This window comes from Galeopterus variegatus, unplaced genomic scaffold (genome assembly GCF_000696425.1).
Source record: "Galeopterus variegatus unplaced genomic scaffold, G_variegatus-3.0.2 Scaffold2313, whole genome shotgun sequence".
In the NCBI taxonomy this organism is placed as follows: domain Eukaryota; kingdom Metazoa; phylum Chordata; class Mammalia; order Dermoptera; family Cynocephalidae; genus Galeopterus; species Galeopterus variegatus.
Genome location: NW_007728424.1, coordinates 182540 through 208329, shown reverse-complemented (window position 1 = coordinate 208329; position 25790 = coordinate 182540). Strand labels below are relative to the sequence as shown.

General features: G+C 42.1%; 1 protein-coding gene and 1 pseudogene across 1 annotated transcript in view; both read left to right on the top strand.

Annotated features, from left to right (window-relative positions):
• The first annotated feature begins 6903 nt into the window (after positions 1–6903).
• Positions 6904–10350, top strand: LOC103597445 (annotated as a pseudogene).
• Positions 10351–22737: 12387 nt separating this feature from the next.
• Positions 22738–25790, top strand: part of LOC103597444 (zinc finger protein 124-like) — a 51639-nt gene continuing 48586 nt past the window's right edge. The window contains 3 exon segments of the mRNA XM_008581280.1: positions 22738–22788; positions 22933–23199; positions 23816–23929. Of these exon segments, the coding sequence (XP_008579502.1) occupies positions 22738–22788; positions 22933–23199; positions 23816–23929 (432 nt within the window).

Genomic DNA, 25790 nt, shown 5'->3' with positions numbered 1-25790 from the left:
CCAGCAACAGGATCACAACCCTCGGTGTCGCGCCCACAACGCGTTCAACCAGTGAGCGGACCGGTCTCTATATGGGATCCGAACCCTCAGTGGGAGCACCGCTGCGCTCCCAAGTGCCGCACTCTACTGAGTGCGCCACTGGGCCGGCCCTCCCAGCACTATTTTTGTGAAAAGACTGTCTGATAGAGTTTGGATGTGCTGCCAAAACTCATGTGGAAATCTGATCCCCAATGTGGCAGTGCTGGAAGCTATTTGAGTCATGGGGGCAGATCCCTCATGAATGGATTAATGCTCTCTCTGGGGAAAGAGGGGTCGTGATTGAGTTCTCACTTTGTTAGTTCCCATGACAGCTGGTTGCTTAAAAGACGCTGGCACCTCCTCTCTCTTGCTTCCTCTTGCCATGTGATCTGCTTGTACCCACTGGCTGCCTACTGCTTTCCACCATGAATAGAAGCAGCCTGAGGCCCATGCCAGATTCAGCTGTCTGAGAATTGTAAGCCAAAACCTTTTTTCTTTATAAATTACCCAATCTCATGTACTCTGTTATAGCAACACAAAATGGACTAATACAGAAAATTGGTACCAGAGAATTGGGTTGTTGCTTCCATATTTGAAAATGTGGAAGCAGCTTCGGAATTGGGTATTAGGCAAGGGTTGGAGGAGTTTGGAGGATTCAGAAGGAGACAAAAAGACAGGGAAAGTTTGGAATGTCTTAGTGACTGGTTCTGTGGTGTTGAGCAGAATGCTGATAGAAATATGGACTGTAAAGACCCTCCTAAGGAGGTTTCAGATAGAAATAAGAAAGAGTTTATCAGAAACTGGGGCAAAGATCACCCTTGCTGTGAACTGGCAAGGAATTTGGCTGCTTTGTGTCCATGCCCTAGGACTTTGTGGAAGTTGGAACTTAGGAGTTGTGAACTAGAGTGTTTGGCAGAAGAAATTTCTAAGTAGCAAAGCATTAAGGAAGCTGCATGGCTACTTGTGACAGCCTACACTGAGTTATAGCAGCAAAGGCACAACATAAAGCCAGAATTTAAAATGGAAGCAGAGCGTAAAGGTTTAGAAAATTTGCAGCCTGGCCATGTGGTAGAGAAGCAGAGAGCATGCAATGGTGAAGCCCAGCGACCATAATAAGAAGATTAGTACAAAGGAAAAGGATTATCAGGAGAAGGGGGAAAAGGCCCTGAAGGGACTGAAGAAGCCTCCAGGACCAATCCTTCCATTACAAGCCCAGAGGCCTAGGGAGACAGAATGGTCTTGGGGAACAGGCCTGAGGCACCCTCCACAGGTTTGCTACCCAGGGCAACCTCTAGAAGCTGCTTCTGTCACCAGCACCCCAGCTGCTTTGGTTGCTCCAGCTGTGGGTAAATTGGCCCCAGGTGTGGCTGGACGTGCAGTTTTGGAAAATACAAGCTGGAAGCCTTGGTGGCATCCACGTGGTGTTAAGTTTGCAGACTTGCAGAATGCCAGAGCTGTGGAGGCTTGAGAGCCTCCACCCTGATTTCAGAGGATGTGTGGAAAAGTCTGGAGGCCCAGGAAGAGATCTGTCACAGGTGTGGAGTCACTGCAGACAACCTTTGCTAGAGCAATGCCGAGCAGAAATGTGTGGTAGGAGTTGCAGCAGAGAAACCCCATCAGTGCCATGCCTAGTGGAGCTGTGAAAGTGGGACCACCATGGAGACCCCAGATCTGTGGAGCTACCAGCATGCAGCACTAGCCTGCGAGAGCTAAAGCATCACCTGAGACCAGGAAAGCCAGAGCTGCCAGAGGACTTGGGGACCCAACCCCCACACCAGCATGCAGAGGAAGTGGAAAATGGAGTCAAGTTGCAAGATTCACCAGCTTTGAGATTCAGTACCTGCCCTGCTGGGTTTCGGACTTGCTTGAAACCTTTAACACCTTTCTTTAGGTCTATTTGGAAATAGGGGTTCCTATTTCTCTCTTTGGCCTATTTCTCCTTATGTTTGTCCCACCATTGTATCTGGGGAGTAGAGAACTTGTTTTTGATTTCACAGATGGGACTTTGAACTTTGGACTTTTGAGTTGAAACAAGCTAAGACTTTTGGGACTGTTGGAGTGGAATGATTGTATTTTTTTTTTTTTTTTTTTTTTGTCTTTTTGTCTTTTTCCGTGTCCGGCAACGGATCGCAACCCTCAGTGTTGCCCCCGTACCGGACCGGGGACCGGCAACGGGATTGCAACCCTCGGCGTTGCTCCCGCGCCTCGCTCAGCCAGTGAGCGGGAACCGGTCTGTATGTGGGATCCGAACCCTTGGGTGGGAGCGCCGCCGCGCTTCGCAAGCGGCGCACTTATCCAGTGCGCCACCGGGCTGGCCCCGAATGATTGTATTTTTTATGTGAGAGGGACATAAAGAGTTTTGGGGGGCCAGGGGTGGAATGATAGAGTTTGGATAGAGTTCCTGCCAAAACTCACATGGAAATCTGATCCCCAGTGTGGCAGTGCTGGAAGCCGTTTGAGTCATGGGGGCAGATCCCTCTTGAATGGATTAATGCTCTCCCTAGGGGACGAGGGGTAGCAAGTGAGTTCTCACTTTGTTAGTTCCCATGAGAGCTGGTTGCTTCAAAGACCCTGGCACCTCTTCTCTCTTGCTTCCTCTTGCCATGTGATCTGCTTGTACCTGCTGGCTGCCTGCTGCTTTCCACCATGAGTAGAAGCAGCCTGAGGCCCATGCCAGCTGCAGTTGTCCCAGAATTGTAAGCCAAATAAACCTCTGTTCTTTATAAATTACCCTGTCTCAGGTATTCCTGTTATAGCAACACGGACTAATACACTGTCCTTTTTGTACTGAATCATCTTGACACTCTGGTCAACAATTATTTTACCATATAAGTAAGGATATGTTTCTGGGCTCTCCATTCTGCTCCATTGGTCTATATCTCTGTGTATCTGTCAGTACCACCCTGTTTTGATCACTATATCCTTGAGTAGATATTTGAGGATTTTTGTATCAGTATTCCTATGGGATATTTGTCTTTAGTTTTCTTTTTGTGTCTTTTTCTGTCTTTGGTATTAGCATAAATTTGGCCTCATAGAAAGAATTTCAATTGTTCCCTTCACTTCAAGTTTTTGGAAGCATTTGAGGAGAGTTGGTATATTTACTGAAATGTTTGGTAGATTTCACCAGTGATATTATTTGATCCTGAGCTTTTATTTGTTGAGGGTTTTCATTATAGGCTCAAGCTTTTTATTACTTGTATGTGAGCTCATTTTCTATTTCTTCAGGACTGAGTCTTGGTAGATTCTGTGTTTCTCAAAATTATCTACTTATCAATGTTAATTTAATTTGTTGGTATATCCCTAGAGACTCCTTAATTAAGGTGTAAGTTTTTACCTCAAATTTGTCCAGGCTCAGCCTTAGGAATTCATCAGTTACAATTAAAGTTTTCCTATTCCTGTTCTGCTTTGCACAGAGATTTCTGCTTATGAGTTTCTATTCCAGCAAGTTATCATTCTGTGGACCTAGCTCTTTGTCTCTCCAATTTTGGGGACAGTGAATTGCCCTATAACCTCAGTTCTCTGAAACATCTAAGAAGAGTTGTCGCGTTTAAGCTTCTTTACTTTTTTCATGTGTGAAAGGGAATGCAGCCTTCTATGTCCTCCCATGCCAGACTAGAAAGTGACTCCACTTTTTGATGCTTGCTGACAGGTTTAAGCAGCAACCCTCCTCCTTCCCTTTCTGCCCCACATCTGGATAAAGTGATGACAAAGCCTGCGAGCTCCCTCCATTGGTGCTGGCAGGAGACTCAAACCATATAATCCCCTGTGCAGGGGAGTGAATTCTCAACCTAGCTTCCTACCTAATCCCAATAAATACCCAGGCTAGGCTCCTTTCCTTGCTCCCTGAAGGCATTTCCCACCTGGTTGAGAGGCCTGTCCTGCTGTCCCCAGAGACCTCAATCATGTGAGTGATAAGCCTTTTCATACCCTCTCAGCATGTGTATGCCACATAGCCATCAGCGTCAGCCTCAGAAGCACACCTCTGCAGGTGACCATAGCAGTTGGTGCCATAGACAGGATGGCTAGAAATTGACCACTTCCCCCTGTGTCTGTCCTTCTGCTCCAATGTGCTGACCTGCTCTGCTGCCTGATGGCCAGTGCAGGCACTTTGAGCTGCTGCTTGCTGGGGAGCTGGTGCTGTGAGCTGTGCTGTTCTGTGTTAGAAACATTATAAAGCAATGTGTCCTCAGGTCACCCTCCTATCTTTTGCAAGCCGTGCTACCCTGTGTTAGTTTTTTCTGCCAGTTCTGTGAATTAAATCTCACATTGCCACATTACAGGGCAGACAAACATATACAAATTATGTTCTTTTCCATACTTAATCCTTTTTTTTTTTTTTTTTGGTGGCTGGCCGGTACAGGGACCAATCATTCTTTCTTTAAATTTTTATCATGAAATATATTCATAAAGGAATTAATTAAAAGATTGTTATAAGATTTAGTAGTAATATAATATAAATATCCTTGGGATCCTCATCAAGATTCATAACTGGGATTTGGGCAATTGTTAGAGTCTCCTGATGGTCCCCTACCTGAGTCATCTCTGTCTTGCTCCATAGATGACCACTGTCCTGATTCTTTGGTTATTGTTTAAATCTTCACCATCTGTTATTTTTCTGTAGGCATGATCTTTTCATTTTGCTTCCTTTAAACTTCTGGTAAGTATTTGTTAAAATAAAAAATATATATATTTATGGGCCAGCCTGTGGCTCACTAGGGAGAGTGCAGTGCTGATAACACCAAGGCCACGGGTTTGGATGCCATACAGAGATGGCCGGTTAGCTCACTGGGTGAGCGTGGTGCTGACAACACCAAGTCAAGGGTTAAGATCCCCTTACTGGTCATCTTTTAAAAAATAAAAAAATAAAAATATTTATCGTTTGTTGGTCGATTCCTTGGCTCCATATGTTTCCCCATATACTAATGTCTGAGGCTTCTCACCACCCAATATCCTTCACCCATTTCCATGGTCATGGTGTTCAAGCTTTTTTTTTTTTTTTAAAAAGATGACCGGTAAGGGGATCTTAACCCTTGACTTGGTGTTGTCAGCACCACGCTCACCCAGTGAGCCAACCGGCCATCCCTATATGGGATCCGAACCCGCGGCCTTGGTGTTATCAGCACCGCACTCTCCCGAGTGAGCCATGGGCCGGCCCATGTTCAAGCTTTTTTTAAGGTTACTTTTTAGTCTTGTGAAAAATGCTTCTCATTTTTTTCTGTGTGTAAGTGCAAATGCACAATAAATTCTGCACACATTAGTGAAAAATTGCTGGGCTGTAGATGGTAGTTAAATTTCAGGAAATAGGAATGGAGTTATCTGTTGACCTGTCTTCCATTTATGCATTTTATTTATCTGCTATGGTAATCAGCACTTGGCATTATCTAATTGGTTAATTTTTGTCTTTGTAATCAGTGTGAAGTGGAATCTGCCTGACATTTTATTTGGCTATTTTCTGATTACCATGCAGGTGGACCTTTCTTCATATGTCATCCTTTACCTTCTGTTAACTATTTTGGTCATTTTCCAGTTTTTACTCATGTATTTATTCCTTTTTACTCTGCACATTAATCTTTTTACATTGCATATATTGCAGATATATTTCTTCTACTTGTTGTCTTTTACCTTCCTTAATTTTAATATATTTAAATTTGCCAATCCATTTCTTTATTGCTTACTCATTTTCTCATGTGAGAAAATTCCCTATTTTTGGCACCAAAAAGACATGTGCCTGTGACTTCTCAAAGTTTTCTAGTTTTATCTTTCACATTCAAATGTAAGTAAATTGATTATTGTCCATGGAATAGTGGGTACATGGCACATTTCTCAAAGATATCACTTTGTCCCTGCCTCATATATTGAAGTGCTCATGATTTCTGCTACTGTTGTACAATTCCTGCTGTGAGATTTGGAAGGTAGAAGTGAAGTAGGCATTAGTTGTGTTTTGGAGGCACCATACAGGGAGACAGCCAGATACATACAGGCTGTGTGGACATCTGCTTCCAGGCCATTTTCCTGATTGTTTGGTTTGCCATTTAAGAGTAGTTTCAAAACCACCAGCAGTGAATTGGCTTCCACTTTCTCAGAGTTGGTGTAGGTTCCCACAAGTGTATGTCTGCAGAAGCCCCACATCACAGATGCATCTGCAGTTTGGATTTTCCTGCAAGCCGTAATATGTATACCAGGCAAACAATTCAGACTGTCATGGTTAGGAATATTCTCTGATAGTCTGACTCCCCTGGATTGAATTTGTCTGTATATTGAATTTGCATACAGTCTAATTTGTACAGTGAACTCCTCTGTTTGTACTGGTATTGACTATTCCTTATTCAGGATGAGGCCAGTGAACCCAAGGTGAATCCAATCTTGAGCCTACAAAAGGAGGGAAATGAAGCTTCCCTTGCTGTTTCCTGGGCAGCGTGCCCTGCCCTGTAGGTGGCCTCCAGCCACTCAGAACAACTACAGAAGGACTGTGGATACTGAGAAGATGCAGAGCACTGGCTCCATGTGAGAGTTTCCTGCTGGTGAAAATGAAGATTTTGAAGAAGGGTGCATTTTCATACTGTGAGGAGGGAACAGGAGGGCGTGTTGAGCTCCAAGCGTTAAAACCTTAGGTTTCCCTGACTCATCACCCCCTGGTCTGCACCCTACTTAGTAGGACTTTGTTGTGACAGGTGCTATAGATCCCCTGTACAAAGAGACTTTTGGGTGATTCAGGCAGCACATCTTACTGTCTGGACCTGCCAAAGAGAGGCATGTTCCTCTGCTGCTGTTGCTTTACCAAATAGTTCTATTCTGGCATCAGAGTTGCTGTGTGTGAGGAATTGAGTCTAGACAGAATAAGGGTCTGGTTTCCAAATCTCATAATAAATGTTTGCAGTCCACACAATGATGTGCTCTCCTTTTGAAGTAAGTATAAACGACCAGTGCTGTCAGTCTCACCCATTCTTTCCAACACATGTGGGGTGTTTTAGGACTCAGTTGCCTTTGAGGATGTGGCTGTGAACTTCACTGTGGAGGAGTGGACTTTGCTAGATCCTTCCCAGAAGAATCTCTACAGAGATGTGATGTTGGAAACACTGCAGAACCTGGCATGTGTAGGTAAGGACAACAACAGTCAACCACTTAATTACTTAGAGAACAAGTATTTCTTGCTCAGCAGTGCAGTTCAGTGACTTAGAATTTGGAAAGAGAATACTTTTACAAATAAATCAGGAACGGCTGTAGTGTACCATGAACATAGAATCTAATAATTTTTTTTTTGTCTTTTTTTTTTTTTCGTGTCCGGCAACGGATCGCAACCCTCAGTGTCGCGCCCGTACCGGACCAGGACCGGCAACGGGATCGCAACCCTCGGTGTTGCTCCCACACCTCGCTCAGCCAGTGAGCGGGAACCGGTCTGTATGTGGGATCTGAACCCTCGGCGGGAGCGCCACCACACTCCCAAGCGGAGCAACACCAGGCCGGCCCAGAATCTAATAATTTTTATATAATTTTATAATAACTTATGATGATTTTTCTGGGTGTACCTTTTAGGAAAAAAATGGGAAGACCAGTATATTAAAGATCAGTATAAAAATCCCAGAAGAAATCTAAGGTAATTTGCACTTAGAAGAAAAAGATATGTCCCTCAGGAGAATCTTAGAATGTCAGGAAATTTTAAAAGCAAACAAAACAAATGAGCTCAGCTTCAAATTTATTTATTATTAGAAAGTTTTCTTCAGAAATAACTACTTAAATGTGACGTACACATTCAGTGTTGCAAAATAATTCACTAGGAAACACTATTAAGAAATCTGATGTAAATATCAGCATTTTGATAACAGCTATGGTCAAGCCAACATGCAGACCATTTAGTTCAGTCATGTTTAAACAGTACACACAGTGCATAAAGCCTATTTCCTTGATAAGGTTAAAAATTTAAGTCTAATATTTATTAATAGAAAATCGTTTATAAACAAACTCTTAGTAATGTGCTTTTTATTTTTTAGAGAAGTCAGATGGTAGAGAGAGATTGTGAAATTGAAGAAGGTAGTCAATGTGGAGAAACCTTCAGCCAGATTTCAGATTACATTCTAAAGAAGACTACCATTGGATTAAAACCACATGAAAGCAGTGTGTATGGAGAAGTCCTCACTTGTCATTCATCCCGTAACAGACAAATCAGGGCTTATATTGGGCAGAAACCATGTGAGTATCAGGAATATGGAGAGAAGACAAATAAACGAAAGCAATGTGGGAAAGCCTTCAGTTGTCACCATTCCTTTCGAATACATGAAAGGACTCAAACTGGAGAGAAACCCTATGAGTGCAAGATGTGTGGGAAAACGTACATTTCTCTCACAACCGTTCAAAGACACATGATAACGCATAGTGGAGGTGGACCTGAAAAATGTAAGGTCTATGGGAGAGCGTTTGATTATCCTAGTTTATTTTGTGTACATGATCAACCTTATACTAGAGAGAAACTCAGTGAATGTAAGCAATGTGGGAGAGCCTTCAGTAGTTCTAATTACATTCAAATACATGAAAGGATTCATACTGGAGAGAAACCCTATCAATGTAAGCTATGTGGGAAAGCCTTCAATAATTCCAGTGACTGTCGAAAACATGAAAGGATTCACACTGGAGAGAAACTGTATGTATGTAAACAATGTGGGAAAGCCTTCAGTCATTCCAATAGTTGTCGAAAGCATGAAAGAGCTCACACTGGAGAGAAACCCTATAAATGTAAACAATGTGGTAAAGCCTTCAGTCAACCCAGTTCTGTTAGAATGCATGAAAGAATTCACACTGGAGCAAAACCCTATGAGTGTAAACACTGTGGTAAAGCCTTTAGTCGTTCCAGTTTCATTAGAATACATGAAAGAACTCACACTAAAGAGAAACCCTGTAAATGTAGACAATGTGATACATTCTTCACTCAATCCATTTGTTAGAGTGCATGAAAGATGTCACGCTGGAGAGAAACCATATGAATGTAAGGAATGTGGAAAAGCCTTCAGTTATTCCAGTTCTTGTCAAAAACATGAAAGAAGTCACACTGGAGAGAAACCCTATGTAGGTAAACAATGCGGGAAAGCCTTCAGTTATTCCAGTAGTTGTCGAAAACATGAAAGAACTCACACTGGAGAGAAACCCTATAAATGTAAACAATATGGTAAAGCCTTCAGTCAATCCAGTTCTGTTAGAATGCATGAAAGAATTCACACTGGAGAGAAACCCTATGAGTGTAAACACTGTGGTAAAGCCTTTAGTCGTTCCAGTTTCCTTAGAAAACATGAAAGAACTCATACTAGACAGAAACCCTACAAATGTAAACAGTGATAAAGCCTTCAGTCAATCCATTTCTGTTAGAATGTGTGAAAGAACGTCCAGTGGAGAGAAACCATATGAATGTAAGGAATGTGGGAAAATCTTTATTTCTCTTCAGTATGTTAGGAAACATGATAATGTACACTGGTGATGGACCTTATAAATGTGAGGTTTGTAGGAAAGCCCTTGTTTCTCTCCATTCATTTTATTTAATTAATTAATTAATTTGTTTATGTGACTGGTAAGGGGATCACAACCCTTGGCTTGGTGTCATCCGCACCATGCTCAGCCAGCGAGTGCACCAGCCATCCCTATATAGGATCCGAACCCGCGGCGGGAGTGCCACTGTGCTCCCAGCGCTGCACTCTCCCGAGTGAGCCATGGGGCCGGCCCATCTCTCCATTCATTTTAAACACATGAAAGAACTCACACTGGAAACTCTATGAATGTAAGCAATGTGGAAAATCAGTGATTGCAGGTCCTTTTGAAGACATGAAAGGACTCACACTGGAGAAGAACCCTATGGATGTAAACAATGTGGGAAAGACTTCAGTTGCTCCAGCTCCTTTGGAAAACATGAAATATTATATACTGGAGTAAAACCCTTTTAATGTAGGAATGCGGGTTAGCATTCAGTTTTATCAGTGACATTTGAAAACATGGAAGGGCTCCGACAGGAGAAAAATCTTATGAATGTAAAAAATGTGGTAGAGCTCTTAGTAGTTCCAGTTACATTTAAAAACATGAAAATTTCACACTAGAAGAAACATTTTGAATGTGAGGAAGGTGGGAAAGCCTTTATTGCACAGAATTTAGAAGGCACATGATAAGACACAATGGAGATAAACCTTATAAATGTAAGGAATGTGGGAAAGTCTTTGATTTTTCCAGTTCAGTTTGAAAACATGGAAGAACTCACACTGGTGAGAAACCCTATGAAGGTAGAAATGTGGAAAAGCCTTCAGTTGTGTCAGTGACTTGAATATAAAAACTCATACTGGAGAAAAACTGTACCAGTGACTTGTGGGTGAGCCTTCAGTTGTTCTAGTAGCCTTTGAAAGCACAAAAGAAAGTACACTAGAGAGAATCCCTAGTTTTGAAAAAAGTGGGAAAGCTTTCATAATCACACAAACTTTGTATCATACACGAGAATGCATGGTGGAGAGAACCTCTATAAACTTGAAGCATGTGTGAAAACCTTTTGTCAGCCTGCTTCAATTCAAAGCCATAAAATAACAGACGGTGGAAGGAAACCTCTTGAATATAAGTAGTGTGCAAAAGTCTTGAGCTGGCCCAAATGTAAGAATGCACACTGAATCAAACTGTTGTAAATGTGAAAAATAAAGTTTTCAGTTTTAACAGATACTTTTCAAAATCAACTTATAATGTGGAGAAATCCTATAAATATAAGTAACATTGAGAGTCTGATGCAATGTGGTTCATATGTAGCCCCCTGGAAAAGACACAACCTGAAGGAAATGTTACAATGTTATAAATATATTTTCTTTGTCAGTGGCTCTTTCTGAAAGTAGATTTCTGGACTGTGAATTTCTAATTCTTACTCTGGAGAAGAAATGTTGAGGTGACAATTTTATAAGTAATGTTTAAGCAGTAGTGTGTGAGTTTAGTCAGTAATGTTTTTCTCTTAAGTCAATTAATACAATTTTTGTTCTTTCATTTTGAAGTTAGTTGGATCCATGTGTGAATAAAAAAGTAGTTCCACAATGCAGGTCAGTTACATTTTTTGGTAGTTTTAAAATAGTTCTGTGATTAATGGGCCACTGAGAAATTAGTTTTTTTGGCCACATTTTCCTTTCCAATAAAAACTCAATGTGTGAGTGTGTAAAGTTTAACATATAGTGTCTTGTGTGAATGATTTTAATTTTTTTTTTTGAAGATGATTGGTAAGGGGATCTTAACCCTTGACTTGGTGTTGTCAGCACCACACTCTCCCAAGTGAGCAAACCGGCCATCCCTATATAGGGATGGCCGGTTTGCTCACTTGGGAGAGTGTGGTGCTGATAACACCAAGGCCACGGGCTTGGATCCCTATATAGGGCTGGCCGGTTTGCTCACTTGGGAGAGTGTGGTGCTGATAACACCAAGGCCACGGGCTTGGATCCCTATATAGGGCTGGCCGGTTTGCTCACTTGGGAGAGTGTGGTGCTGATAACACCAAGGCCACGGGCTTGGATCCCTATATAGGGACCCAAACCCGTGGCCTTGGTGTTATCAGCACCACACTCTCCCGAGTGAGCCACAGGCCAGCCCTGGATAAATGACTTTGAATTAAGATGAGAGATGTGTGATTAGACAACAAAATCTAGAGTTCGAGTTGGATCCCTGAATTGTGTTGTGTCACTGTTAGTAATATTTGGAACTAGATTTCCCAGAATCCATTTCCCTATGGTTTCATGTTAGAATTCATCAGTAGCCTTACTTACATGAAATTTGGAAAGCAGAGATGAGAAAGGCATTAGTCATGTTTCAGAGGCACCATACAGGGAGACAAACAGATACTTTCAGACTGTGCATACACGTGCTTCCAGCCCATTTTCCTGATTCTTTGGCTTACCAATCAAAAATATCTTCAAAATCACTGTGCATACTTGACTTCTATGTTCATAGAAGTGTACATTCCCACAGATGTCTCCAGAAGCTTCATGGCAAAGATCCATTCACAGTTTGGATTTTCCTGGAAGCCGTAATATGTGTAACAGGCAAGGAGTTCAGACTGTCATAGTTGGGAATATTCTCTGATGATCTGACTCCCCTCGTTTATAGATTGAATTCATATAATGCCTAATTTGCATAGTAAACACCTTTGTTCTTAATGGTAGTGACTGTGTTTTTGATTAAGGATGACAGCTACGATGGAGCCGTGAAAAACAGCTAGATGAGAGCTTGTTCCTCTGCTGCTTTGTGCAGACTGGTCATACCCAGCACTTTCATACGAGAATAAGCCCCTTCTTCATAACAGGTAGATTGCAGGTGTTTAAAACCCAGTGTGATGCCTTAGTTCATTTGCAGTTAGGTTTGATTAGATGTGATGAAAAATAATGGGGTTTTTTCTTCAAACAAGATTTCTGTACGTGTTCCTTAGAAATAGCTGATTAACTGTTTTAAAGCAACTTGTATACTAACAAATGTTATTGTCTTTTTTATTTCCTGAGAACATATAATAAAGTACTGTATCCCATTGCAGTCATGGATCAGATCAGGTTTATAATTTTGCCAGTGTATTTATTCAACGTCGTGAGTCAATATTACTTTGTGCATACAACTTTAGGAATTTCTTTCCTCATGAAAATTTTGTCATGCTTCTATACTTAGAAGTTTTATCTTGCAGTAATTTCTCATTCACTCATACCAAAGGTTAAATCATGCTTTTTTTTTTTTTTTAAAGATGACCGGTAAGGGGATCTTAACCCTTGACTTGGTGTTGTCAGCACCACGCTCACCCAGTGAGCAACCGACCATCCCTATATGGGATCCGAACCCGTGGCCTTGGTGTTATCAGCACCACACTCTCCCGAGTGAGCCACGGGCCGGCCCTAAATCATGCTGTTTTGAGTGCCTTGTTGCTAAAGACCATCAGGACCATACCTGTTGTCAAAGGGGTATGATAAATTATAGTAATAAATGTGACCACAAACCGTAAATTACTGTGTGGTGTGTCAGTATGTGGGCTCTCAATAGAAAGTCTTATAGGATTTATGTTTGTTTTAGGTGGAGTGTTTTCAAGAAGTGAACTATTACTCTGTATTGGATTCTGTGAGCAGGTGAACTTAATTCTGTCCTTGGTAATCATAATAGTTCTTACCTAGAAGACAGAAAGAATGGAGTGGAGGTAAGTCTAATTCATAAGAAGCACCAATCAGTGACATTACTGAGAAGAGGGAAACTGTGGTCATTTTTATGACTTGGAATGTGTTCTCTTTTACCGCATTTAGGGACATGGTTATGGAATGCCTTTGTTTTTGTCTTGACATGGTTACTGAGGAGCATTGTCTGATGATGGAGGTGTATGACATATTTCTCTTCAACAGGTTGAGACTTGGTCTCACAGCGAGGTGCGTCCTCACTTTGACTTTCTTACTTATTAGCTAAACACTAAAATATTTCCTATGATGTGTCGCACACTATTTTCAATAAGTATCTTAATGAAAATTCACTTACATGTTAGCAAGGTATATACAGGTACTTTAAAAGAATCATAGAATGATTCATATTATCTTCCAATTCTATGCAAAAAGAAAAAATCTGAAAAATTAATTTGAAAGATAATGTGAATCTTTTAATAAGCTTTTTGAAGTATTCTCATATAATACTTTTTTAAAAATCTAGGGGGCCAGCCTGGTGGTGCACTGCTACAGTGCGCCGCTTGGGAAGTGTGGCGGCGCTCCCGCCGAGGGTTCGGATCCCATATACAGACCGGCCGCTCACTGGCTGAGTGAGGAGCAGGGGCAACCCCGAGGGTTGCGATCCCTTAGCCGGTCCCGGTCCGGTACGGGCGCAACACTGAGGGTTGCGATCCGTTGCCGGTCACGAAAAAAGACAAAAAAAAAAAAAAAAATCTCCATAGTGAGGCCAATATGTTTAGGTAAATTGTGAAAACACAAACCTAGGAAGATAAAAAGACAGTATCACTACCTCTATCAAGACTTTCTTGCTCAGATATGTTCTTGATGCTAACTTCCCAGCCTCTTTTATATGTCAGCATTGCAGAATAAAAACCTACAGAATTAAGCACAAATATCCAGGCACTTTAGGCTTTGAATATAGAGACATGAAAAAACATATTATTGCAATTTTGGTGCTTACATATTTGTGGGAAAAGAAGTAGAGTAAATAAATGGTAAAATTTTGGATGATAAGATTAAAATAACAGCTTTAAAGGAAACTAACTGATGACCTGTGAGATAATAGGGAAGCGGGTGTGTGTTTATATATCTTGTCAATGAGTGAGGTTGGCATCGTTGATTATTTCTTTTCTTTTCTTTTTTTTTTTTTTAAAGATGACCGGTAAGGGGATCTTAACCCTTGACTTGGTGTTGTCAGCACCACGCTCACCCAGTGAGCAAACCGGCCATCCCTATATGGGATCCAAACCCGTGGCCTTGGTGTTATCAGCACCACACTCTCCGGAGTGAGCCACAGGCCGGCCCATCGTTGATTATTTCTGATTCTACATCTGATATATTTTCAACACAGTTTCAGGAACTGCTGAGGTGTGAATGTAGATAGTGGGGAGCAATAGAGACAGCCCTGCATTCTTGGGATTAACTGTCATGATTCCCCATATAGGGAAAGATGTAGGTATAGTGTATCTTCATCTTTGCAATGATTTGAAGTTTTAGTGTATATAATATGTGATCTTGAGTTTGGATATGAGATTCTGGGACTGGAGACTTCTGTTAATTTGGGCCACAGGTGTCTGTGTTTAACATCAAGGATTTTAAAATACCTTTTATATTTGGCATTATCACTTTCTGCTGTACAGAGTGACTGATGCAGTGTGTACCCCATTAAACCATAGAGTTCCCCCTACTTTGAGAAAGGGTTATGGTCATTTGCGCAGCTTTTCATTGGCTCTTTATGAGAGGATTAGCTGAAAGCTTTGTTTTTCAGTGACCCACAAAACCACAAAGTCCATTTTGCTGTTCACAGGTGTTTTCATATAACTAGACTTCAGCCCATGTTACAGAAGATGGCGGGGCAGGGGTGTGTGTAACAGCTTTGTGTTTTATGAAATAAGAAAGGATCTAGTCTTTGTCCATTTGTCAGTTCTAACTTGTGTGTGTGTGTGTGTGTGTTTCATTTTGGCACTATAGAGATTATGCAATTTCATGATTATTATTAGTATCTCATTTGATCTTTCCTCTTCCCCCAAATAATTCCTTCCATCTTTCAAAGGAAGAAAACTAAGCACAGGGACTTAACAAACTGAAAAACCCCAAAGTAATGGAATCCCTCAGTATGATGGCCAAATATGCCACCACATGATTTGGTCAATGTGAAAAATATCAAACTCAGTAGAACACAGTTTTGTGTAATTATGCATTTTTACAAATGTGGCATCAAGTTTGACCATTGGGGATATTCTTATAGAGGCAAAGGTATAGGAATATAACTATCTGGGATATAACCCAGGTGAGTGGCTTGAGGGTGAGGGGTGCAGGACAAATGGGCACTGAGAAGATGTCTCTTCATATACTCGGTGTTCTGCATCTTTGGGGTGACATAATGATCCACCTGTGAAAACTGACAACTACACTTGAAACCATACATGTATACAGTGAAAATAATTAATACAAACGACAGAGATGCTATCATGTGTTAGAGGAATTTAATCTCTCTTGAGCCTTGATTTTTATATGTGCAACATTTCTTTCCATCACCATGGGATTATTCTTAGAGTTAAAAGACTAGGGAAGGAAACTGTCTTGAAACTCCTCCTGTTGTTAGGACACCCCCTCTGTGGCCACACCTCCTCTCACATCACAAACTTTGGTATAGAAGTGAGGGGGCTCCCACAGTCTGTCTTTGTGAGTTTTGGCATTTAAAATCAAAAGTTATTTTCGGGCTGGCCCAGTGGCGCACTGGAGAGTGTGCCGCTTGGGAGCGCGGCAGCGCTCCCACCGAGGGTTCGGATCCCATGTGGAGACCAGTTCCCGCTCACTGGCTGAGCGCAGTGTGGGCGCAACACTGAGGGTTGCGATTCCGTTGCCGGTCCCCGGTATGGGCGCGACACTGAGGGTTGCGATCCCGTTACCGGTCAGTAAAAAAGACAAAAAGGAAAAAAAAAATCAAAAGTTATTTTGGCACCCTGGACCTCAGTGTTCATTCTGGAACTGCCTTCAGACATAGAGCTACCAATAGGGAATACCACAAATATTTTCAAGGTTATAGTTTCCTCTGTCTTTTAATGGAGAAAAGGAAATATATTTGTGCATTAGATATTTCACTTGGAAGGGCATCTTTTACCTCTTACATTAAATTGTATACACACTGTGAAATTTTAATATCACTTTATCAGTTGGTTTTAGGGAATTATTAAGTGTGAATATGGTATTCTGGTTATATGTGAAAACCACCTCAATTTTTCAGATCTGAAAACTGTCTCATATTTTTGATATGCCTATTTTATATTTACAGTCTTTCATAAACCAAGGTCAAAAAAGAAGGAGAAATCTTACTTAGGATAAATGAACTGAAGCTGAAAATACAATTATTTTTAGGGAAAAAGTTGAAATTCATTCCTTTGCTGCCAAATGAACACCTAGTTCCTCTACAATAGCATGCAAGTTAATTAAAAAGTACTTAGTAATTTGGAATGTTAACATAAGTTATTATGTCCTTTCTACTTATTTACTGATTGTCTAAGTTTCTATAGGCCTTTTGAGTTTTTTACACACTGTATGTGTAAGCTATGGTCAAAAGTAATACATAAAAGGTATACACAAAAATCTTTTGAACACCATAATAGAAGTTAAGTTTAATAATTGAGAACCACTGTAAAAAAGAAGCAACTCAGGTGTAACTGAGAGTAGGTGTAACAGAAAGAACTTTGGCAAACGGTGAACAACTGAACAGCAAAGAAGATCGAATAACAGTTCCTGTTCTGTGACACTCTTGGTTGAGTGGCAGAAGCTGTCCAAGCAGGCCATTAAATAATGCACAAAACTGCCTCATCTGTGACCATGTGGTTTGGTTTGCTGAGGATAGTCCTTGATTATGCCTATTGTCCCAGCATAATTTTTTATAGCACTTCCTCTTTTTATCATGGATATGGTGTTTGAAAAATAAATATATCTCAGTATCCTTTTATGTAAGCTAAAGTAGGTTTATTAAAATAAATGACATTTCTAGGAAAGTTTAATACTTAGCACCTGACTCGTCTCATCATAAGGTTTGGCTGTGCCCATTTTTCCAGCCACTATTTACTGAACATCTTTGTTAAGGTATGGGGAAGTAAACATGCCCAAGACACATCTGTCATGACAGAATTTTTAATTTATCGTTTCCACTGAGTTTGTACTAGCTAAAAAACATTCTTTTTTTCATTTTCACTGCCACTGCCTTTGAAAAATTATTTCTTTTCCCTAGATAATTACAATGATTTCCTATGTAGTGTTTATTGCATCAGTTTCTGTTTTTTCTTGCAAATATATAGCTGCCTCAGTGTCCTTTCTCTGGCATTCTGGAAGTATGCCTTTCTCCTTTGTTGAATCTTGCTCAGCATCTGCTAATTGATAAAGTCTAGTCTGCTTACACAGGCCACAGGCTTCTTTTATGAACTTCCCTCTATTGACTCCTTGTTGTGTACTGAATTTAGTCCCACCCAGATTCATACTTTGAAGCCCTAAACCCCAAGGTATTGGTGTTTGGAGATGGGTCCTTTAGGAAGTACTTATGATTACATGAGGTCACGAGGGTGGGCCCTTATGATGCAATTTTTGGCGTACTAAGAAGAGTGGAAAGAGAGATCTCTTTCTTGTCTCCACTGTGTGAGGACACAGCAAGTAGGCGTCCTTCTGCAAGCCAGGAAGATGGACTTCACCAGGAAACAAATTGACCAGAAACCAGAACATGGAGTTCTCAGGCTCCAGAACTGTCAGAGATAAATGTCTGCTGTTTGAGCCACTCAGCCCACGGAATTTTGTTATAGCAGCCTGATCTAAGACACCCCTTCAGATAACCAGTGTTTACATTTCCTCTGCATTTTGTCATTGGCCCTTGACCTTACTATTCTCTCCAGGTGAGCTGATCGGCAGACCTCCACCTTTGTTCTTATAATGAGTAGTCAGACTCCTTTCGATGTTTCACTGCTTACAGGTGAAGCCTCAGACTTCCCTCTTCCCTTTTGTCCCACAGCTGCACAACCTGTGAAGAAAGCCTGGAAATCTCTCCTCTGGTGCAGGCAGGAATTGCAAACCACACAAGGCTGTGCCCATAAGGAGGAACTCTTGCCCTGCCCGTCCCCCCCCAGTCAACACCCAGTCCAGGCTCCTTTCCTTGCTCTCTCAAGTCAATTCATACCTGCTTGTGAAGCCTGCCCTTCTCTCCAGAGACTAAAATTAAGTAATAAACCATTTCATATCCTCTTGGCATATGTGTGGTGGTGACCAGTCTTTTTTTTTTTTTTGTCCTTTTTGTCTTTTTTCGTGACCGGCAACGGATCGCAACCCTCAGTGTCGCGCCCGTACCGGACCGGGACCGGCAACGGGATCGCAACCCTCGGTGTTGCGACCACACCTCGCTCAGCCAGTGAGCCGCCGGTCTGTATGTGGGATCCGAACCCTCGGCGGGAGCGCCGCCGCACTCCCAAGCGGCACACTGTAGCAGTGCACCACCGGGCCACCCCGTGGTGACCAGTCTTGACACCTGAACTAAAACTTGGGTGGGTATACAAACCTACCTCTGCAGGTGATCATAACAGCAACAGAAAAGGTAAGATGTGTATATTGCAGTACACTTTGCTTGTTCTAGTGATAAATCCTGTAGATCTTTTCATATCAATAGATGCTGCCTTTTATATTTTTGAAGGTGAATGCAATGATGTATTTATATAGGCAGTTCTTTCCAAGTAGGCACTTACCTTATTTTAACTGAATTAAAACTCAGATTGCCACATTACGGGGCATACAAACATATAAAACATGTATTTTTCCAAACTTCATTAATTGTTTATATTTTTATTATAAAATATATTCAGAAAAGAATGCACAAAATCCTTGTAATTATCATCGACATTCTTGAGTGGGCACTGGGCCGTCATTAGAGTCTCTTTATGTTCCCCTTTTTCTTGCATCACTGTCCTGATTCATTTGGTTATTCCTACCTTTACCATCTATTCTTTGTCAGTATGTAGAGTCTTTTAGTTTTGCCTCCTTTGAACTTTCAATAAATTAGTATTAATGGGATTACAGTGGAAGGCTTATTGGTGGCCTCCTGGCCTCAGGATGCTTCATGCATGCCAGTGTCTGAGGCTGCAGGCCATCCAGTGTACTCATCCATTCCAATGGTATTGGTCTTTGAGCTTTATCAAGCTTATTTTTTGTTTCACTTATTGCTTTATTTCTTTATTTGGTTATTTATTGTTTATTTTTTCAAGGGCTTTCCTCTTGAAGCTTTTTAGATTCATATATCACAAGTTTGACTTTTCACGTATCCTGCCGCATGTGATTAGCAGGTCATCACTGCCTTCCTCTCTTCTCTCCCCTTGAGGTCCAGGATGATAACTGTCTCTCTTTCAACTTTTTTTCAGCTCCTGGAATTTTTTTTTTTTTTTTTTTTTTTTTAAAGATGACCGGTAAGGGGATCTTAACCCTTGGCTTGGTGTTGTCAGCACCACGCTCAGCCAGTGAGCGAACCGGCCATCCCTATATGGGATCCGAACCCGGGGCCTTGGTGTTATCAGCACCGCACTCTCCCGAGTGAGCCACGGGCCGGCCCCACAGCTCCTGGAATTTTTTTCTCCAGTCCTAACTCTGCTGTTATGACCTGACACTAAAATGTTCTCTCCTGAAGGCCTAGAAAAGCAATGCTTTTCTTCATTATACCTTGATTCTACACACCTGGCTTTTCTTGATGTGCCTGAATAGTTCCATGTAGCCAGGAAATTTCCCATGCTGCTTCTAAGAGCCATGTATTCCCCTGCTCAAGGTACTAGTTTTCTTGTTTCTCTATAATATGATGTACTCTCATAACCTTGCACACATTCTTTCTGTGTCTATTTAAATTCAAATTCCTTTTCGTCAAGGTTGATTTACAGTGTATCTAAATGGGCTTCCCATGAGCAAAAGCGATCACACTACAGGAGGTTTTTCTTTACCTTTCTGGTCTAAAGAAACAAAGGTTTTGCATTTTATCAAGGTAATTTCCTGTGTTGTCTTTAACAGGTTTTTTGATTACTTAGGAAAAGTGAACCTTGAAAGTATTAAGGTTTTAATATCCATGTAACTTTCTGTATTGCTTTTAAAGTCTTTGATTATTACTCTAGTTAAATAAATATTATTTTTGTAGTGACCTGTGATCCTGTTTTAATCAGGTGTTTTAAACCTTTTGATATATTTGGCAGGCTTTCCCAATATAAAAATTTTAAATTAAGTCTTTTTGACTTAAAATTAACTTTGAGATTTTTCCAGTTGGTCCCTGAAGAGCCTCAAAAGCTGTACCTCTTATCTTTTAGAGATATTAAATTATTTTTTTTTTCCTTTTTGTCTTTTTTCGTGACCGGTAACGGGATCGCAACCCTCAGTGTCGCGCCCGTACCGGGGACCAGCAACAGGATCGCAACCCTCGGTGTTGCGCCCACACCGCGCTCAGCCAGTGAGCGGGAACCGGTCTCCACATGGGATCCGAACCCTCGGCGGGAGCGCCGCCGCACTCCCAAGCGGCGCACTCTCCAGTGCGCCACAGGGCCGGCCCCAAGATATTAAATTATTAAGCTTATTTGGTAAATTGTATGGGAAACACTATCAAATAATAAGCAATAGTAGATCATTTTTTCATTTACGTTTATGGGCATGTTATTGATATAACTATTACAGAATTGCATAAAATTCTTAAAACTCTAATGTCACCAGTTATAATTTTGGTCGTTATATTAAATCTTCTTTAAAATTATATTTGTATAAATATGTTATTGATGTAAGTATTCTAAAGATTATATAAGATATTTAAGAATCTGACAGTCCTGATGGAATGTTGTCAGTCATGATACTGGTTGTTACCTTAAAGTGCTGTATGCAATGGAAATAACCAGATTTCTTGGTCAACTGCTGATTATGATAAGCTTTCAGTTTTTAACCATGGCTGTTCTAAGTCTCTGTCATTCAGTTTTTTCTTTAAAGGCATCTGCAATCAGATTTATGAAAAAGACTAACACGTTCTCTTAGAAAGAGGTTTCTAATAACTATAAGATCAAAGGACTAAATTAAAATGTTTTCAGAACTCTAATAAACTGATGGGTTCATAAAAGTGCAAATCAAGATCAGGCAGAACAAAAATTAATTACATTACTTTGAATAGCTGACAAAGATAATGTTTTTATGACGCTTAGTATGTTTTCCAGATTTAAGGAAAATTTCTTTTTATAGCTATCTATACTTTATAGCAATTTGGTAAAGTGTACTTTTGTGATCAAAGGTTGAAGAATTTGCTTTTTCTCCCTACTTGATTCCACCAAAATTTGGAAACTATTTGCAAGTATTCTTTAATATTTTTTGGCAATATGATTATTTACAACAAAAGTTAAATATGGTACCTCATGTAATCTTCAGGGGAATTGCTGAATATAAAATGGCTATGCCTTACCTGAACCTGAAAAAAAGTGCCGTTTTGCCTAAATTCCCCATGGTCATAGCACTCACTGTGCTAAGGTATTTGTAGTTGGCATGTATGCCCTGACCCAATGAATAATATATTAAAATTAAGTTAAATCCTTACCAACTACAAATAATCTTGACCAAATGAGAACCCTTGAGCCACACCAGTTGAAATAAGTCAACATGACTGCATGTAAGTTAATCATGTTCTTCAAACTTATACATGAAAGTGAATGAATGAAAGGATGATTGTTGGGAAAACAGAATAGTTGTTTTTTTTTTTTCCTTTTTTTTTTTGTCTTTTTTTGTGTCCGGCAACGGATCGCAACCCTCAGTGTTGCGCCCGTACCGGACCGGGACCAGCAACGGGATTGCAACCCTCGGTGTCGCGCCCACACCTCGCTCAGCCAGTGAGCGGGAACTGGTCTGTATGTGGGATCCAAACCCTTGGCGGGAGCGCCGCCGCACTCCCAAACACCGCACTCTACCGAGTGCGCCACCGGGCCGGCCCCAACCTATTGTATTTTAAACAAAGATGGGAATTATTTATAAATTGAGTAGTCCAGATTAGAATAGCCATAGATATTGTAAAAGGCTTGAGAAACCATTACTCAATATGTCATAGTCAGTTATCCATTGTCTTTATACAATGTTTGGAATTTTTAGACTGTTTAGACTTTTCTGAACTTAACAGTGTAAAACCTCCGCTTTTTCTACTTTTTGTGCCAACTTACAACTCACGCTGAGAGATAGTCTCCCCAGTTTGCAAACCTAATAAATTCCTTATTCGCATTTCTTTGCAGATTGAAGTGTGGCAAGGGAATGGACCTTGCGGGGTTGTGCAAGAGCGCTCCCTCTACATCGGCCAGTGCTTCAGCTGTCCAACCGTGCCGCCAAATGCCTCATCCCAAATTCCTGGTCCCTGGAGGACCTCAGGCCCTCCCTTCTGTTCTAGCGCACCCAGGCCAGGCTTGGCGCCCCTCCTGCTCTGAGAGAAGAGGAGGGCTGCATTGAGCACTGAGTCTAGAATTTCCCATGCACACTTGTGACCAGTGTCGAGAAGAAAGAAGCAAGAATGACCCACTGCGTACGGGAAGAGCGCATTGCCAGCTCTGTAAAACCAGGAGTAAGTTCTGCTGAAATGCACATATCCCCCTGGAGGGACAGAAGTGGGCTTCAGGAGAAAGCTGAGCCTACTAAGGGCTGTGGTTAGAACCTGTCAATCTGGCTCCTCTCAGTCACCTATTGGGTCGCTTCTCCTGTCACTCAGGTCCAGAGGCAGGAGCCTGAAGCAGTGTCCAATCATGGGCGCTGGGGCGGGGCCGCGAGAACTGTCCAATCAGGTGCTCCCAAACCGGAGCGCGCCAAGCTCCACAACCCAGTGGCGCCTTCTTTTCTCACGTCACCCGCTGTGGGCATCCGGGTTCTGTTGCTCGCGGGGGACCTGAGTGGCTCTGACGCAGCCTGCGTTGCGCTGTGTCCTGCACGACAGCGGGAGCCATACGGAGGACGCGGAGACACCCTGAAGCGGGACATGGTGAGTGTGGGGCGGGCGTCCCGAGACGGGGAGTGGGGCCGGTTGGAACCGTCCGGAGCCGGCCGTGGCCGCGGGACCCGGGCCTCCCCGCGCTCAGCCCCGCAGTCTGCGTCCCCGAGTCCGCCGCCGGCGCAGCGCGGCCCTCGTTCCCCTTCGGCCGCAGGGTGGGGCGGGGCCGGCGGCCGGGACCCCGGGCGTCCTGTCGCTTCCCTGCGGCGGCGACATCAGCCTGGCCCGGATCCCTCTCTGGGCAGCCCCGCGTGTCCCCAGAGTGAGCGGTGACGGCAGTGTCCTCACCCGACTCGGGCTGTGGGACTCGTGCGGGGGAGGAGCTGTGGTCCGTGGGGTCCCCTGTGTCTGCTTTCTTTCCGGGGACCGGTGTTCTTCCGAGTGTTGCAGTCCAGGACCCTGTCCCCGCAGCCAGCTCTTCCCAGGACGGGCGATAAATCCCTAACTTTCCAGTTCCTTCTTCGCGTTCCCAAACGCTGACTTTTCCTCTGCAGCTCACAGCATTGTCAACTGCTTCATTGCACATACCAAACAGACCCACTATTAAAGACAAGGATGACACTTTAAAAAGATTCGTTTTCTATTTGTGGACTTTTCACCTCTAAAGAAAGCAGAGAAAAACAACCTGAAACTCCGCTGCCAAAAAATCTTTGTCTCTCCTTTTATCGTCCCTAAGCGCAGACATCAGAAGGTCTCTGGGGTGAGGTTCCCCCTCGAAACGGTACAGACTGATGTGTCTTCCGCCCTCCTTCCTGCCTTTTCCTGGTCGTGGGTTTCAGAACTGCCTGGGCCTGACCCAGATGCCCACAGCTGCCAGGTCTTTTGGAGTGTCTAGTGAGTGTCAGGCCCTGAAGGACAAAGGGTAGCCTGAGGTATGGGGGTGGGGGTCCGGGGAGCAGCTGGAGGCCCTCGGGCTGGGAGGAATTGCCTGGTTTATCCTTCATTTAAATAGCTGACCCGAGGGCGCTTCACTTTTCTTCTTCCAACCCTAGTTACCATTCTTTGGTGACACATTGGTGGTCAGCCAGTTGGATTCTGGTATTTATGGGAAGAGAGAAATGATTTCTGCTCTCTAGATTCTCTCAGACTAGTGAAGAGAGAAAAGTATGTTAAAGGACAAGGGAAACCTATCTCATTCAGGTGGTGCAAGAATCTGAAAAGAGAAATGCACCTTGGGTATGGTGGAGGTTGGGGCCAGGACAGATGCAGTGTTGCCTCAGAGGGTGGTCATGGAGCATTAAAGTGAGCAGGATGGGTGTGGGGAGATGTCCCACATGACAGGATGACCTGAAGTGACACTTGAGTTAGACAAGTCTGCGCTCCAGTCAGGAGTGTCCCTCCCTAGGTTTTTCACTTAAAAAGGTGTTGCTTAGCCCCCCAAGGATTTGTCACCCCACTTACCCTGGGTGACAGTCGCAAAGGATTACTCAAAGCCCGTCTCTTCTGAGCAGTGAGAATCACCAAAGTGGTTAACTTCCCCGGAACCCTCAAGCGAGAGGCATCCCTTCCTTGGGAAATTAACCCCGAATTGGGGTTCTCTTCCTGCATTTATTTTCCAGACCAGGAAGTTACAGAAAGAGAACATCGGTGGGGTTATAGTTTAACAATATAGACTGGTAACTTTCAGTGAAACAAGTCAGGTGACATTTCATTAGACAATTAAGTGGTCCACCAACAAAAGCTTGATCTAGCAAACATTCCCTTACAGCAATTTCTCAGTATCTTTAAATAACAATCAGTAACTAGTCTGTCCTTGAGCCAGCAACCTTGCTGTGCCACAAATCTTTATCTCACACCAGAGACTTTATAGCCTGAGGAAAATTTCCAGTCCTCCACAAGGTCAATATTTGAAACTGCAAGGCTTTGGAAAACCAGGCCCTGTGAAGTACATTTGCTTTAAATCCTCTACAAAAAGGTTAGTTCACTTATTTGGTTCTGTTTTTTCATTAAATGTAAAATACATTTTATCAGTAGAACTTGAAAGATAAGAAAATACTTACAAAAAGGCAAGACAGGAGGATTTTAGAAAAAGAATCTAGTCATATTTCATTTGTTAATCATTCTTCTTATTTTTTTTTTCTAACTGAAAGTATATAGTAACTTTCTCAGATCTGTTGTGTTTTGTGAGGGGTGGGTGGGGTGGGGAGGGAGGGTGATTTGAAATGGAAATTTAGGGCCTACCTTGAGAATGCTGCCAAGGAATAGAAATAGGGAAAATGTCTCTTCCATTATGGCTGAAGAAAAATGAATACATTTCCACAAAAAAGGGTGGTAGATAAATTGGTAAATTACAAATATTCACTAAAACATTAGTGTCTCTCATTTGTGGGTGGAGAATTTGTGAGAGCAGATAAGGCTGTTCTGTTTCCTGCTGTCTGGACTGAAGAGATTTTTGCTAAATTCTATTGGATAGGACTTGGCAACACCTAGAAGTGTTCAAGTATGATTGTTTACTAAATGATTTGTCATGGAAATAATAATGAAACATCATCTTTTTTGTCTGAAAAGGATAGATACTTGTACTTTTTTTGTTGAGCTATAAGATACAAATGTGTTATAATTTCCTTTCCTCCTGTATACGT